At 32.7% G+C, this 17,601-nt stretch overlaps 2 protein-coding genes across 7 annotated transcripts in view; both read left to right on the top strand.

Annotated features, from left to right (window-relative positions):
* pigrl2.4 (polymeric immunoglobulin receptor-like 2.4) overlaps positions 1-17,601 on the top strand; it is a 55,840-nt gene that overhangs the window by 1,202 nt on the left and 37,037 nt on the right. Inside the window, exons 3-11 of one of the 6 annotated variants that reach the window (XM_073911426.1) lie at positions 71-370; positions 552-588; positions 2,985-2,998; positions 3,128-3,206; positions 4,282-4,385; positions 4,475-4,527; positions 6,887-6,946; positions 7,050-7,082; positions 7,188-7,446. In XM_073911426.1, coding sequence (XP_073767527.1) covers positions 71-370; positions 552-588; positions 2,985-2,998; positions 3,128-3,206; positions 4,282-4,385; positions 4,475-4,527; positions 6,887-6,946; positions 7,050-7,082; positions 7,188-7,235 — 728 coding nt within the window. In that variant the 3' untranslated portion in view covers positions 7,236-7,446. Of the gene's footprint in view, positions 1-70; positions 371-551; positions 593-2,984; positions 2,999-3,127; positions 3,207-3,296; positions 3,573-4,281; positions 4,386-4,474; positions 4,528-6,886; positions 6,947-7,049; positions 7,095-7,187; positions 7,447-17,601 lie in introns of those variants that run through there. The other 5 variants (XM_073911415.1, XR_012384838.1, XM_073911408.1 and 2 more) reach the window with 5 other exon arrangements.
* LOC141378951 (polymeric immunoglobulin receptor-like) lies at positions 11,463-16,067 on the top strand. Its single transcript, XM_073931340.1, has 4 exons — positions 11,463-11,889; positions 11,969-12,268; positions 12,448-14,727; positions 14,818-16,067. The coding sequence occupies exons 1-3, from the start codon at positions 11,781-11,783 to the stop codon at positions 12,486-12,488; spliced, it is 450 nt and encodes a 149-aa protein (XP_073787441.1). The 5' UTR covers positions 11,463-11,780; the 3' UTR covers positions 12,489-14,727; positions 14,818-16,067.

The raw sequence follows: 17,601 nt of genomic DNA, 5'->3' as shown, positions 1-17,601 counted from the left end.
AGTTTCATGTTTGAATAATAAATATTCAATCAATTTAATCTCTAACCTCCTTTTTTCTCTGTACGTTCAGCTCCTGATGTGTCTGTGATGAGCAGCAGTGTCTCTAAACATGAAGGCAATAATGTCACATTCCAGTGTTTATACAGTTCTGGATACAGGAATTCACAGAAAAAGTGGTGCAGATATAAAGACCAGAAGTGTTTTTACCCAGAGGAAAAGACGGACACATCCCAGAGTTCATCAGTGCAGATCAGTGATGATGGTGAAAGATGCTTCACTGTGCTGATGACTGGACTGAGACTCTCTGATTCTGGATGGTATTACTGCTCTGCTGGATATCGTATCATTCCTGTTCAACTCACTGTAACTGGTAAAACTCATTAATCACGTCCATTTGTTTTTTCAAAGATAGTTTTGCTTAATACTTTTGAAAATCTGCAGATTCCTAATTTCACTCTCACTAAACCAAAACCAGTTAATAGATGACTCTTTACATGACACTAAGAAATCATAATATTATTAATAATAAATCTTCTTAATCTATCTGACAGCAATTGTTATCACAGAGAAATCTGAGCAACACAACGGGTAAGTAACTTATTAATATAACTGTATGTAGATTTTCTGTCATGAGCTGCATGCTGTATACTGTATATAATAAATCAAATTCAATATTTCTGATAATTTGTGACTCTGGACCACAAAGCCAGCATTATGTTTCACATGTACATTTTTGTCAATACTCTATTATATGGGTCAAAATAGGGTATATGCAGAAGGACTTTTAATTTTTAGTAACCCAGTTAAAGCACTGCTGGTGAACTGTATGCCATTACAATATTAAATAGTTTAAGATCTGTTTTCTTTAAAAATCAATGGTCTTCACTATACCTGATTGATATATGAAATAAAGTGGGTTTCAGAATGAACAAGAAGCACTGCAATAATTTACATTTCCCACCGCCATGACTTTAAAATATAACAGTTCATTTTACCCCAGTATTTTCAATGGAGTTTCTGCGCTCACCTGCTGATCCTGACGGCATGTGAAAACGGCTTTTCATCTTGTTTTACACTTGAACAACTAAATAAATGCTTAAGTCTATTTAACGGATCATATTTAATGACATTACAACATCAGTGCTGTATAAGGAACTGTATAAAATTGAAAAAAAAGTCACATTAACCTTTTACTGAAAGTTTATTGGTAGAGGAAAAAAAATATTAGCTGTGCATATAGCCCAGGGGTGGCCAACCCTGTTCCTGGGGAGCCACCTTCCTGCAGATTTCAGTTGCTACCCACATTAAACACACCCGAACCAATTAATTAGGACCTGTACACCACGTGATAATTACAGGCGAGTGTATTTAATATGGGTTGCAACTGAAATCTGCATATGTATATATATGTATGTATATATATGTATGTATATATATATATATATATATATATATATATATATATATATATATATATATATATATATATATATATATATATATATATAAAATATATATATAAAATATATATATATATATATATTTTAATTTCACAAATCATTGGAATATTAAGTAGAGATCATGATCTATGAAGACATAAATGTTGTAGCCTTCTTGCTGTAAATATATTAAACTTTTTGATCCGTTAATATGCATTGCTACTTTAAGAGCTTTTTAATTTGATATCTTTTTTAAAGGTGATTTCTCTCAATATCTAGATTTTTTTTAACCCTCAGATTCTATAATTTCAAGTAGGTGAAACCAAACTTATTTATTTTACTGATTTATTTACTTAATTAATCAGCCTTCATTTAATTTATATACTGTTGTAGTCAGAATTATTAGCCCTCCTGTTATTTTTTTTTCATTTTTATTTTTTTCCCAAATTATGTTTAATGTTTAACAGAGCAAGGATTTTTTTTTCACAGTATTTCCGATAATATTTAATAAATAAATGCTTTTAATAAAGTCTTATTTGATTTATTTTGGCTAGAATAAAAGCATTTTTTAATATCTCAAACCGTTTTAAGGTAAATATTATCAGTCCTTTTAAGCAATATTTTTTTTGTGATTGTCTACAGAGCAAACCGCTGTTATACGCTCATATATATATATATATATATATATATATATATATATATATATATATATATATATATATATATATATATATATATATATATATATGTATATATATATATATATATGTATATATATATGTGTATATATATATATATATATATATATGTATGTATATATATATGTATATATATGTATATATATGTATATATGTGTATATATATATATATATATATATATATATATATATATATATATATATATATATATATGTATATATATATATATATATATATATATGTATATATATATATATATATATATATATATATATATATATTTACTTGTTTAAACTACTGAATTAAATTGAGCTGAAAAAACACATTTCTTGAGATTTCATAGGGATAACTTATTTTTTTTTGTTTAATCTACATGAATTTGTTAAAAGGGCGGATCGGTAAAATGAGGTGCTGGATCAGATTTTAGAAGTTCCGGATCTGGCGTGTTCTGGCACAAATTAAGCCCTGCACTTGCCTAATTACCATAACTTACCTAATTAACCTGGTTAAGCCTTTAAATGATACTTTCAGCTGAATACTGGAACTGTCTTGAAAAATATCTCGGAAAATATTAGTTACTGTCATCATGGTAAAAATAAAATAAATCAGTTTTTATACATGAGTTATTACAACTTTTATATTTAGTAATGTGTTGAGAAAACCTTTCTGTTAAACAGAAATTGAGGAAAGATGTACAGGGGCTAATAATTCAGGATGGCTAATAATTCTAACTCTAACTGTATTTCAGTATTAAGAAATTGACACTTACAGTACAGTCTGACTGGTTTTGTGGACCAGACATTAAGAATTTTGTTTTGTGTGTGTGATCTTCTTATTTTTCTTTAGGTTTACAACAACAGGTAATACAGCCTAAATGCACCAGCTAATTAACAACCAAACTAATTAAGAACTAAACCAAACCAAATGCTTCATTCCCCATTTTTGCATGATTTCCACACGCCGTTAACGTTATTTTCCATATCTGATAGCACCTGTGAGCACAGACAGCAGCACTGTGGGCACAGACAGCAGCACTGAGATCACAAACAGCAGCACTGAGAGCAACAGGTTAGTGTTGACTTTAAGAAGAGTGCTGGATCTACATTTGACAAACCATTTCTATGCTCATGCCATGTGCTTCTCTATTCTCTCCTTCAGATGGGAAGTGAAGGAGCGTTTCTGTCTGTCACAGAATTAGAGATCACAGACTGATTCTCAACTGACCCGACAGACTTTTGTGCTTAGATAAAAAAAAAAAAAAATTGATAATAATAATAATAAAAAAAAACATTAAGAAAAAACAATCTCTGAAAGCATTTGCTATATCAAGGTAAAGATTAAAAGACTTTTGTTCTGCAGTAGGAAGTGACTGTCAGTTCCTGTTTGTTTGGACCGTTTCCTAGTTAAAATGAACCGGAATAAAAAGTCTGAACTAAATTTGCAAGACTTCAGATTTATTTAACTATAAAATGCTGTGCACATTTCAAGAGTTCACACTTGGCTGATGATTGATTATAAGCAAGTTTGGCATGCTGTCCCGGGAGAGAGCCCTGACCTCAAAAGATCCTTAAGCCCTGGGCTCCCTCCCGTTTGCAGGGCGATAGCGGGAGCCTTGAGCTCAGGTAGATCTCCCCCCTTGATAAGAACTGATGACTAAAAATTTAAAGCTATAAAGAGATATGCTGCAGGATGAGAGATTGACTGTAGTGCAAAATTTAGATTGATTAATTCACTTGTTGCGCATGTTTTTGGACGGTGAGAGGAAACCGGAGAACCCAGGGGAAACCCACAGGAAGAACATGCAAACTATGCACAGAAATGACCTGATGAACACAGAAACGAATGGATGAAAAGAAGTAGTGCGAAGTGATTTGCTGTACATTCACAAGTAAACATAGTTTTCCTTGTAAAGATGGAGTTTAAGTAAAGTGTCTGGTGCGTATGGAGAGAAAAGTGTTTCTACAGGTGGTTGGTCAAGCCCACTCACCTGTGTGAAGCACACTTCATAAATGTGCAATGTTTTTCTAGAGATGTGGACTGATGGTTAAAGTGTCTGATGCACGTGACTAGAATAGTGTCAGAGATGGGTGTGTTTTCTTTAGGTGTTTTTTTTCTCACTTTTTTCTTTTTATTGTTCCTCCAGAGATGAAGAACTTTCGCCCGTGTGGTTTTTAGCTTTAGCCCCAGCTCTTCTGATTCCATTGATTCTGGTTGGTGCTTTCATCTGGATATGGAAACGTAGACCCAGTCAGTACTTGTAATATTTTTTCAACACCACTGAATCTTACATAAATGAAGCTAATGACATATGATATTGTTTCCCCTTTTTAAAACAGAGCAAGATGAACATCAATTAAAAGAGAGGAATAATAGCAGGACCACTGATGAAGTAAGTCTTTCATGAAATAAATTTCCTGAAATAAGTACATGAATGCCATACAAATTTGTGTGCATGCTGAACATTAACACATGCAGGTCAATTTTTACACATTTCTTACATAAGTCACATATAACGAACAGAATCTCTCTCTTCCCTGATTATTTAATTGATTAAACTGTTTTATCAGGATTTCATTGCTGTGGTTTATTTTCCAATTTGTTATACATAAAGATTATTTCATAGACATTAAGAAAATGCACATGTATGGATTGTCTAGCATGCATTGACTCACATGATGAAATACTGTTTATAAAGTTTCAAGCAAGCAAGCCTCTGCATGCATTTAGACATTCTCAAATTGTTGTTAAAAATACTATAATATGTTTGCAGATATTTACGAAACATACCAAGTGAACATTCTTGTTTATCTGAAAAACGATGCTGAAGTCAGATATTCTGCTTTGAAAATGTGAGTTACATGCCAGAATGTCTGTCTTTGTTTTGGTCTTTTATCTTGCCCACTGCCAGTTAGCATATATATATATATATATATATATATATATATATATATATATATATATATATATATATATATGGGTCATTCTTCAACTACGGGCACTTTTAAGTCCTTTGATTATATATCCAAAAATATATATCATTTTGATCAAATTCCTTTTTCTTTGTCAAACTAACAATAAAACCTACTTTAAAAAAATTACCACCTTTCTATTATATTTTTTTCATATTATTCAACCTTCTTTAAGGGGTCAAAATCACTGTTTTTGCCTTGTCGCACACCCATAGTTTTAAACTTCAACAATGAAAATAACATTTTAAAATATTTTTTTTTCTGGTATCTATTAATGTATCTTAATGAAGCACCAGTGAAATAATTTAAATATTTTATAGTTATTAATGTGAGACTATTATCATATTATTTTTTTATACAAAATATAGCTGTCGCAAAGTATCAGTGTCATTTCCACCACAACGCTGAAATTTTGCTTTAAAAAGTTTGTGTGAAAGATTATTGAGGTGGTTTCTATGAAAATTATTTGTGCCATCTGAAAACATGTTTAAGATGTGTATATTTATACACCTATGCCTTGGTGGTAAACAGCATACAGTTCAAGCACTGGGTGTCAAACTTGCATACTGCACTTTTAAAGAAAGCAAGTAGTGCAACATTATTTGTAGTCCATTCACAAGTAAACATTGTTTTCCTTATTAAATCCTTGTAAGATGGATTTTAAGTAAAATGTCTGGTGTATATAGAGAGCAGAGTGTTTTTACAGATGGTTTGTCAAGCCCACTCACCTGTGTGAGGCACACTCAGAAATGCACAATGTGTTTTTCTTGAGATATAGAGTGATTGTTAGAAAGTGTTAAGCATCTGGAAAAGTGAAGAGTGTTTTCTACAGGTGGTTTGTCAAGCCCACTCACCTGTATGATGCACGGTCATTGCAGGATCTTTTGAGGTGCATGATGTTTTGAGGATTTTGTGTGGCGTGTGTGTGTGTGCTGTCAGGGGCTCCTGGTTTTGTCAGCTGGGATTGTGGATAATGTTTCAGAAGGGGGTAAAATGATTGGATTGAGGGTTATTATAGCTTGAGAAAAAAAACTGTTGAATATTCTAGCCAAGCGAGCTTTAATACACCAAAATTAAGCTTAAATGAAAAATAATTAAGATGAATTGAGACATGAATGAGAAACTAACTTTTCAGAGATTTGTTTGAGAGAGGTATGACACGGTGGCTCAGTGGTTAGCACTGTCGCCTCACAGCAAGAAGATCTCTGGTTCAAGTCCCGGCTGGGTCAGTTGGCAATTCTGTATGGAGTTTGCATGTTCTCCTTGTGTTGGTGTGGGTTTCTTCCAGGTGCTCCGGTTTACCCCACAGTCCAAACAAATGCGCTATAGGTTGACTGAATAAACTAAATTGGTCATAGTGTATGTGTTTACATGTGAGAGTGTATGGGTGTTTCCCAGTATACTTGGGCAGCTGGAAAGACATCTGCTGTGTAAAACATGTGCTGGAAAAGTTGGTGGTTTATTCCACTGTGGTGAGCCCTGATGATTAAAGGGACTAAGCCAAAGGAAAATTAATGAATGTTTGAGAGAGCTCATTTTAATTCCCATTAGATCAATTTAAGTAAAAATGATGCAGGACTCTCTTCGTTCCCCTCTTCTGGTCAACACAATGTTAGGATCTACTTTCAGATTATAAGTAGATCATAAGTGTCAGTAATCTCAGCACCAGTCAAAATTCGTTTTCTCCGTTCTGCTTAATTCCATGCGATCTGTAGATCATTAAGTGAGTCATATGTTGACATTTCTCTTTTGTTTTGTGTTGTTTTGTGTAAAATGCAGATCTCCTCTAAACCTGATGATCTTGCTGTATACTGCTCTATAAATGATGAAACCCCATTTGTAAGTAAACCAGACAGTAATGCAATATCATACATTAGAGTTAACAGTCAATGAATATATCATGTTTACCATTTGGTCCATTTCTCCACTGGATCCCAACAAGAACATGATCTACAGTACTATTGATTATATTCCTGTGAGTGACGCAGTAAGTTTTTATAAAAGATTTGACATTTTAGTTCATGTAGATATATTGTACTGCTGACAGTGTATTTACTGTACTATGATCTTGCACTTCCAGAAGCCTCCAGCAGGAGAAGATGTTTACAGCACTGTGGGTCCACACTGAGAACAAGACAGATTCTACTGTCTAACAGCAAATGAATGACACGACTACTTCTTTTAGCCTAATTTTATTTAATGTTTAAGGGTGTGTTCACACTTGGCTGGTTTGATGTATGTAGTGTACCTGTCCTATAAAACTCTTGCATTTCTTTGTTTGGAGAGAGACTCTGATTAGAGATCTTCTAATGACTCTGAATAAAGCATGTTCAAAAGTCTTTTCTGAATCCGTCTTATTAGTTAGTGTAAAACTAAAAGATTTTATTTCCCAAGTGAGAGTTTCTAAAGGCATAAGATGTCCACCGACTGTCTGGAAATCACTGCAAATTAATTTAGTGAGATTGGAGTAACACATGAGTTTCGTAGTGTAAAATCTCTGTCTAGTTTTCTTGACAAGGGTTTAGCTGATAAAATGTAATCCTATCAATAGTTTAATATTTTATTATTCGTCATAAAGATAATAGTTTCTGTTTAGTATCAAACTTTATCTTAATTTTTGGTTGTTTGATCAATATGTTTCATGCTTACCTGAATAAACAGTTAGTAAACACTAATACATCTTCTTGAACATAATTTTCATTATCATAGAACAGTTTCTAAAGCAGTTTGTGATGCATTTTGGAAACAGGAGATGAGTCCCTGGTCTAATGTGCCACCTGGCTTGAGAAACTCGTTCTCAAAGACTTTTTAGTCATTATTTGGGTCGCAGGCATATTCTGAATGCCTTCGGCAGAATTCAAATGAGCCATGTTAATCTAGATTAATTTCAAGACTACAGTGATATTAATCTAGATAAAAAAATGATCTATGCCCACCTATAATAAGAACGCATCTTGCTTAATATCCATTACAAGTCCAAAGATGATGTCATTCACATTAAAGGTGCTCTATGTAAGCTTTTGAGTCTTATAAAACATAAAAATACCATCATATGTTTGCAGATATTTAAGAAACATGCTAGGTGCTTGTTTTTCTAAAAAAAATGCTAAAGTCAGATATTCTGCTTTGTTTTTTTGTGTGCCGGTGTTCTGACGATCTGTGCTACCTCCTCAGTATGTGCTACTGGTAGCTTAATCTGTCATGTTTCATCTACCAAAACAGGGTTAGCACATCTTGTCAGCTTCAAATGTCTATCAGAATGAACTACCACATTAAATAAGGATGTAAAAACAGAGGTAGCACATATTGTCAGCTTCAAATATCTATTAAAATGAACTACTTCTCTATTGAACAATGTAGAAAAAAGCATAGCAGCTTCAAATGTCTATCAGAGTGAACTACTGCCTTTATTTTTTTTCTAATTTCATTTGTTTATTAGAGTGTTAGATTCATTTACACTGTAAAAAAATCTCTAATTTTACGATTTATTCAACCTGTTATTTTACAGTACATTTTTGTAATTTAGCGGTTATTTTATTGTGTAATTTTTTTTCGACACCCCAGCTGCCCGAAAAAAAGAAAGAAAAAAAAAACTGTTAAATTACAGAAATTTACTGTAAAACAGCAGAGGTTGAATTACAGAAAATTACCAGAAATTTAAAGTAAATTTCCGTTTTTTGCTGTAAATTTCCCCAGCTGCCAGAAATAAACAGTAAAATTTCAGATTTTTTTTCTACAGTGTATTGAAACTAGAAATTTTAAGCTTTCAACTTATATAGAGTTAGTCATGATTGCTTTAGATTTATACTACATTATGTTTTAAAAATAACCATAAAAGGTCCCTCAGGTTGTAGGGTCATGTACATTTTCATGATGTCTACAATTATTCTTGGAATGTTAGATGTTCTTATAATGTTGAGGTGTAAAACATGACCACCAGATAACATTCAGTTTACATTGATGACCATACAAGATCACCCCCTGTTTTGAGGAATATGAACAGTTGTGAATATGAACAGCTGTTATCTGCAAAATGCATGAAACATTCATGAAAGTTCTAACATATTTTTTATGTGTGTGACAATAAACAATTAAAAACACTGTAACATATTTGCTATATTGTCCATTTCTTAATATTTTGACACAGCTATTATTATATTAACTTAAATGAGCCTGCATTTACACTAGTGCGTTTATGCTTTAAGCTGCGTTTTGGAATGAGAATGTTCCTTGTCCATACTGCCGTTTTTACAAACTCCATCCACACTACTCTACCTGACAAAAGGCTTGTCATCGATCCCAGTTTGAGACCAACGGCAAGGCAAGGCAAACTTTATTTATAGAGCAAAATTTAACACAACCGTAGTTGATCCAAAGTGCTTTACAATAAAATAAACTAGACAATAAAACTAAAAATGACTGGTATTAAAAATACAATAAAATATATTTAAAAGTAATACTAAAATATAAATAATAAAAAAAATAACATGCATGCATCAGTCAAAGGCAAGAGAGTAAAAATGTGTCTTTAAGTTAGATTTAAAAGCATCCAAAATAATAACAACAAATAATAACTTGAATATTTGTGTAGAGCTTTTACAATGTAGATTGTGTCAAAGCAGCTTCACATAGAAGATCATTGTAAATTGAACAATGTCACTTTTCAGTTTTCAGTGTTTGAAGTCAGTTCAGTTCACTGTGGTTTAATAATCACTACTGAGAGTCCAAACACTGAAGGGCAAATCCATCGATGCGTAGCTCTACAGATCCTGAATCATGCAAGCCAGTGACTTTTGTCAGGTAGTGTATATTAATCTATAATCACAAATGATTAACAATTCACACATGAACAGAGAGAAAAAACATGTTATTTACATTGAAAAACAATGGAACAGGGAACAGAGGGACTATATAGTATATATATATATATATATATATATATATATATATATATATATATATATATATATATATATATTAATAACATGTTTTTTCTCTCTGTTCATATGTGAATTGTTAATCATTTGTGATTATAGATTAATATATACTGTATGTATGTATGTATGTATATATATATATATATATATATATATATATATATATATATATATATATATATATATATATATATATAAACACACACACACACACACACACACACATACAGTTCAAGTCAATATTATTAGCCCCTTAAAGCCAATTTTTTTCGATAGTCTACAGAACAAACCATCGATATACAATAACTTGCCTGATTACCCTAACCTGCCCAGTTAACCTAATTAACCCAGTCAAGCCTTTAAATGTCACTTTAAGCTGTATAGAAGTGTCTTGAAACATATCTAGTCAAATGTTATTTACTGTCATCATGGCAAAGATAAAATAAATCAGCTATTAGATACGAGTTATTAAAACTATTATGTTTAGAAATATGTTGAAAAACCTCTCCGTTAATCAGAAATTGGGAAAAAAATAAACAGGGGTGCTAATAGTTCAGGGGGGCTATTTTTATAGGGGAAATGGCGTAACCGCATTGCATGTTTGCACAAAGGGGGCATGGGCATTCACAATAAAAATAAAAAAAAGAGTAAGAAGTACTTGTCATATAATTTAAATAAAAATAATAATACACTTCAAATTAGTGCTACTGACTAAAAAAGCGAATATTTTAAGCTTTTAAAATATATGTAACATCCATCATATATGTAACACTGATGTATGCAATACATTATCTGTCACTTACCTGCTAAATATTACAAATGACACAAAGTACTGATCTCATTGGTGTAAATATACATATTAAAGGGTTAATGCCACAACCTAAAAACAACAAAAGATCAACATCTAGTTATGTTACAGTTAGATGTCACTATGACGTCTATCAGATGTTGGACTTTGGTTGCCATACCTGATGAATAAATATCCGTATTTGACATCTAAATGACATTGGTTTAAGATGCTGGCTTGACGATGAATTTTGGTCATTTTCTAACACAACCTAAAAATCAACCAAATATCAACATCATTTGAGGTCATGACTGGACATCAAAATAACCTGACATCACAACCTAAATCAAACCTATTATTAACTTATGACTTTGTGTGCCTGCTGGGTATGAAACAGAGCAAAGAAACAAAAGACAGGGCACACACGTGAATGTGAGATTTATTAACTGATTTGTGCAGTGTGTCCAGACCGCTTCCTTCTCATATCATCTAAAGGATCGTACGTTTTGAGAAAATCAGAGGAAGTTGCCCGATGAGACCAGAGATTGATATGTGCAGAGAAGAGATTTCTTTCAGAGCCCTCTCAGAACCAGAGTGTGACAGTCATGCAGTTTGTTTTAATTTTCCTTTGGCTCATAAAAGGCAAGTGTTATATCTTTCTTTGTTTATATATATGACGATGACTCTATATTGTGTTTAGTCATTTTTTATTCTTTCTTCAGGTCCTGAGTGCATAACTGCATATGTAGATCCAGTGTTAACTGTTCAGACTGGAGGATCTGTTGTTATTCCATGTTTTTATGACAAGAGATATGCAGAGTACAAGAAATACTGGTGCTTTATTAAAACAGATTCATACAGGTTCTGCTCTGCTCTGGCGTATACTAATGAAACCAAAGGAAAAGTGTCAGTGATTGATCATCCAGATCAGAGTTTCTTTACTGTGACTATGAGGAACCTGCAGCATGAAGACACTGGATATTACTGGTGTGCTGTGGAGATTGGAACAAGACTTACAAAGGATGAAACAAAGAAGCTTCAACTCAGAGTTCAAACAGGTATGAATGAGTTTCATGTTTGAATAATAAATATTCAATCAATTTAATCTCTAACCTCCTTTTTTCTCTGTACGTTCAGCTCCTGTTGTGTCTGTGATGAGCAGCAGTGTCTCTAAACATGAAGGCGATAATGTCACATTCCAGTGTTTATACAGTTTTGGATACAGGAATTCACAGAAACAATGGTGCAGATATAAAGACCAGAAGTGTTTTTACCCAGAGGAAAAGACGGACACATCCCAGAGTTCATCAGTGCAGATCAGTGATGATGGTGAAAGATGCTTCACTGTGCTGATGACTGGACTGAGACTCTCTGATTCTGGATGGTATTTCTGCTCTGCTGGAGATCGTATCATTCCTGTTCAACTCACTGTCTCTGGTAAAACTCATTAATCACATCCATTTGTTTTCAAAGATAGTTTTGCTTAATTCTTTTGAAAATCTGCAGATTTCTAATTTCACTCTCACTAAACCAAAGCCAGTTAATAGATGACTCTTTACATGACACTAAGAAATCATAATATTATTAATAATAAATCTTCTTAATCTATCTGACAGCATTTGTAATCACAGAGAAATCTGAGCAACACAACGGGTAAGTAACTTATTAATATAACTGTATGTAGATTTTCTGTCATGAGCTGCATGCTGTATACTGTATATAATAAATCAAATTCAGTATTTCTGATCATTTGTGACCCTGGACCACAAAGCCAGCATTATGTTTCACGTGTACATTTTTGGCAATACTCTATTATATGGGTCAAAATAGGGTATATGCAGAAGGACTTTTCATTTTTAGTAACCCAGTTAAAGCACTGCTGGTGAACTGTATGCCATTACAATATCGTATAGTTTAAGGTCTGTTTTCTTTAAAAATCAATTATCTTTACTGCCTTAATGACATATGATATAAAATGATCTCAGAATGTACAAGAAGAACTGCATTAAATTACATTTCCCACTCCATGACTTTAAAATTTAACAGTTTATTTTACCCCAGTATTTTTAATGGAGTTTCTGCGCTCGCCTGCTGATCCTGACGGCATGTGAAACAGCTTTTCAACTTGTTTTACACTTGAACAACTAAATGAATGCTTAAGTCTATTTAACGGATAACATTTAAATGACATTACAACATCAATGCTGTAAAAGGAACCTTATGAAATGGGCTAGTGCTTCAGGTAAATTGTCTTTCCATTACAAAATTGTCATGTTTAAGATTTGATATCTTTAAAAATCAGCAATCTTTACTGCCTGACAGATATACGACATGAAGTGGGTCTCAGAATGTACAAGAAGCACTGTATTACATTGCATTTAACCCACCATGTCTTTAAAATATGAAAAATTATTTTACCCCAGTATTTTCAATGGAGTTTCTGCGCTCACCTGCTATTTCTGACGGCATGTGAAACGGCTTTTTATCTTTTTTTACACTTGAACAACTAAATGAACTCTTAAGTCTATTTAACGGATCATATTTAATGACATTACAACATAGATGCTGTATTAGGAACTGTATAAAATTTTAAAAAGTCACATTAACCTTTCACTGATAGTTTATTCGTAGAGGAAAAAAATATTAGCTGTGCATGTGCCCTATTAAATGTTTTAATGTCACAAATCATTGGAATATTAAGTAGAGATAAAGTTCTATAAAGACATAAATATTGTACCTTCCTTTTTGTAAATATATAACTTTTGCTTTGTTAATATGCATTGCTACTCTAAAAGCTTTTTAATTTGATGTCTTTTTTAAAGGTGATTTTTCTCAATATCTAGATTTTTTTTAACCCTCAGATTCCGTAATTTCTAGTAGGTGAATCTTGTGCAATTACTGTTCTGTCCTTACAAACCAAACTTATTTATTTTACCGATTTATTTACTTATTTATTTAGCTTACATTTAATAGAGTTGAAGTCAGAATTATTAGCCCTCCTGTTATTTTTTTTTAAATTATTTCCCAACTTATGTTTAATGTTTAACAGAGCAAGGATTTTTTTTCACAGTATTTCCGATAATATTTTAAAGTCATATTTGATTTATTTTGGCTAGAATAAAAGCATGTTTTAATATCTCAAACCATTTTAAGTTAAATAAAAACACTAAAACAACACAATTCTTGAGATTTCATTTGGATAACTTATTTTTTATGTTTAATCCACATGAACTTGTTATGTTGTTAGGTTGTGTTAGGTGTTAGGTTGAGAATGGGGAATCGTTAAAATGAGGTGCCCTGGACTTGCCTAATTACTTGTCTAACTAACCTAGTTAAGCCTTTAAATTATACTTTCAGCTTAATACCAAAACTGTCTTGAAAAATATCTAGTAAAATACTATTTACTGTCATCATGCCAAAAATAAAATAAATCAGTTTTTATACATGAGTTATTACAACTTTTATATTTAGTAATGTGTTGAGAAAACCTTTCTTTTCAACAGAAATTGGGGAAAGATATACAGGGGCTAATAATTCAGGAGGGCTAATAATTCTAACTTCAACTGTATTTCAGTAATAAGAAATTGACACTTACAGTATGACTGGTTTTGTGGACCAGGGTCACATTAAGTAATTTGTTTTGTGTTGTTTTGTTCTTTTTTCTTCTTCTTTAGGTTTACAACAACAGGTAATACAGCCTAAATGCACCAGCTAATTAACAACCAAACTAATTCAGAAGTAAACCAAACAAAATGCTTCATTTCCCATTTTTGCATGATTCTCACACACCATTAACAATATTTTCCATATCTGATAGCACCTGTGAGCACAGACAGCAGCACTGTGGGCACAGACAGCAGCACTGAGATCACAGACAGCAGCACTGAGAGCAACAGGTTAGTGTTGACTTTAAGAAGAGTGCTGGATCTACATTTGACAAACCATTTCTATGCTCATGCCATGTGTTTCGCTATTCTCTTTTTCAGATGGGGAGTGAAGGAGCGTTTCTGTCTGTCACAGAATTAGAGATCACAGACTGATTCTCAACTGACCCGACAGACTTTTGTGCTAAGATAAAAAATTATAGTAATATTAAAAAAAAAACATTAAGAAAAACCTCTCTGAAAAGAAAGCATCTCTGAAAGCATTTGCTATATCAAGGTAAAGCTTAAAAGACTTTTGTTCTGCAGCAGGAAGTGACTGACATTTCCTGTTTGTTTGGACTGTTTCCTAGTTAAAATAAACCAATAACTTCCTGTTACAAAAAAAAAAAAAAAAAAAAAAAAAAAACATTGAACTAAATTTGCTAGACTTCAGATTTATTAGGCACTATAAATAAATAACTATAAAATGCTGTACACATTTAGCCGAATTTGTGTTTATGATTGATAATAAATGAAATACCTAAAAAAAAATAGTAAATACCAGTTTTAAAATAAACCAGCCCAAAGGACTGTTTTCCTGCACATTAAATAATTGGAAGATAATGACGGAAGATGTCTCACACTTTCCTTTTAAGTTACAAATGTTTGTGTTCAAAATTATTTTAAAAATAGGTCGGATATTGTTGGGTTTACTGCAGAGTTTGACTCCAAATGATAACAGAATTGCATTTTGTATCCTTCAATAAATTGCAGCATACCTACCCCACCTAAAAGGGAATATTTTTTAATTTTTATTTTAAGGCAATTTATATTATTTCAAACAACTAAAATGTCAATAAAAGCCACTTTTCACAACCGTAAATAAACAGAAAACAGTTGTGAATCATGAGTATTTCAATATTTTTTACAGTGCAGAGAACAATTTAACTTCAGTCACCTTTAAGACAAAGTTAGAAACAAATTGTATCTATATTCAAAAAGGTCCAGTAAAGGATGCCGAGCCTTCTCATATATGGCTCCTAAACTCTAAAATAGCCTTCCTGATAATGATCTAGGCTTGCTTAGTTCAAAACAAGATAAAGACCTATCTTTTTAGTAAAGCATACACTTGTATCATGTACACATGTAATGCATTGCATAATGTTATGATGCATGAGTGTGCTCCACGGAGATGAGTGGCCTTGACAAACCACCCGTAGGACACACTCTTATTTGCTTAATACAGCAGGTACTTTGTTAGAAATACTTCTATGTTTGTCTCTATATTTGTTTGTATAACTTTTCATTCATAGCATGATTGCATTGACATTTGATGGCTCTTGTTCAAATACATAATAAACAGCAGCTACGCTAATTATTGTCTTTGTTCTCTATTTCCACCTGGGGATGCCCATCCCGAAACCTTCAAAATGTAGATTATTCAGCACCACTTGATGATAACATATCATTCTTATATATCGCTGGATTTTGGTTGCCATACTTGACGAACAAATGTCAGTATTAGCCGCTAATATGACATTGGTTTAAGATGTTGGCTCGATGCTGGATTTTGGTCACTTTCCAACACAACCAAAAATTAGCCAATTATAAACTTCATTTGACATTGTTTTTGGACATCAACATAACCGCCATGATGCCAACCATCGAAAATTTAATGGACAACACATACACTTAATACACAAATGCATTTTATTGAACATGTACATAATTACAGTGCATTCAGAAAGTATTCACAGCGCTTCACTTTTTCCACATTTTTTATCTTACAGCCTTATTCCAAAATGGATTAAATTCATTAATTTCCTCAAAATTCTACACACAATACTCCATAATGACAATGTGAAAAAAGAGTTTTTGAAATTGTTGCAAATTTATTAAAAATGTAAAAGCTGAAAAATCACATGTACATCAGTATTCACAACCTTTAGCGTGAAGCTCTAAATTGAGCTCAGGTACATTCTGTTTCCACTGATCATTCTTGAGATGTTTCAGCAGCTTCATTGGAGTTCACCTGTGGTCAATTCAGCTGATTGAACATGATTTGAAAAGGCATACACCTGTCTATATAAGGTCCCAGGGTTGACAGTGCATGTGTAGCGGAGCGGTAAGTTGGGAGAAAAATACTAAATTAAAGCTGACTACGCCACCCTGATCACAGGGAAATTAACAGGTTCTTTGTGTGAAGAAAAGGCATGAGACGTGAACACCAAAAATACAAAAATACTTTATTTTCCTTAATTATCCAATATAAAATCACTTTTAAAAAGCTTGATAGCTGATAGTAGCCGCACAATCCCATAAATAACACACAATAACAACAGGAGGAGGAGTAGAGGCTTACCAGTGGCAGGTAAGCTAGTTACGTAGCACCAAACTCTACAAAAATTACAAATGGTCTTACCGCAAGTGCACCACACACACGCACACAAGCATACGTGAGCACACAACACACACACTGCACTCAGTGTCGTATCCCACCACCGCACGATGGACAACTAACGGCCTGCCTGGAAGCCTCAGCTCCTACAAAACAAAAATGACAATTAACAATTGTAAAGTCACAATCTTACACAAAAGAACACAGAAATTCCCCAAGAGAGATTCATAAAAATCTCCTTGCAATAGAAACTCAAAAAAAACAGTAATATTAATAATAATAAATCAATTAACTCAAAAAGAATAAACTTCCCACAGGAAGCACAAATCACACAATGAATTAGGTACAAAAAGAAAAATAATGAAACCCAAAAAGCACAAAATGAATCCACGCACTAAAAATGTATCGGCTACTACTCGTGTGCAAGTACTCCATGTGAAGGCAATTTGAGTCTGTTATTCACAGCACTATAGTAGGCATCTTTTACGTTGAGGCTCGCACATTAATCC

This window comes from Danio rerio, chromosome 2 (assembly GCF_049306965.1).
Source record: "Danio rerio strain Tuebingen ecotype United States chromosome 2, GRCz12tu, whole genome shotgun sequence".
NCBI lineage: Eukaryota > Metazoa > Chordata > Actinopteri > Cypriniformes > Danionidae > Danio > Danio rerio.
The sequence above is the reverse complement of the archived record's forward strand: the minus strand, read 5'-3'. Positions and strand labels throughout refer to the sequence as shown.

Bases quoted from the DNA above. Each gene is read 5' to 3' on its own strand.
- LOC141378951 (XM_073931340.1), top strand. From the start codon at position 11,781: ATGAGGAACCTGCAGCATGAAGACACTGGATATTACTGGTGTGCTGTG. The intron at 11,890-11,968 runs GTATGAATGAGT...CTGTACGTTCAG, and splicing joins TCAACTCAGAGTTCAAACAG to CTCCTGTTGTGTCTGTGATG. The intron at 12,269-12,447 runs GTAAAACTCATT...TCTATCTGACAG, and splicing joins TGTTCAACTCACTGTCTCTG to CATTTGTAATCACAGAGAAA.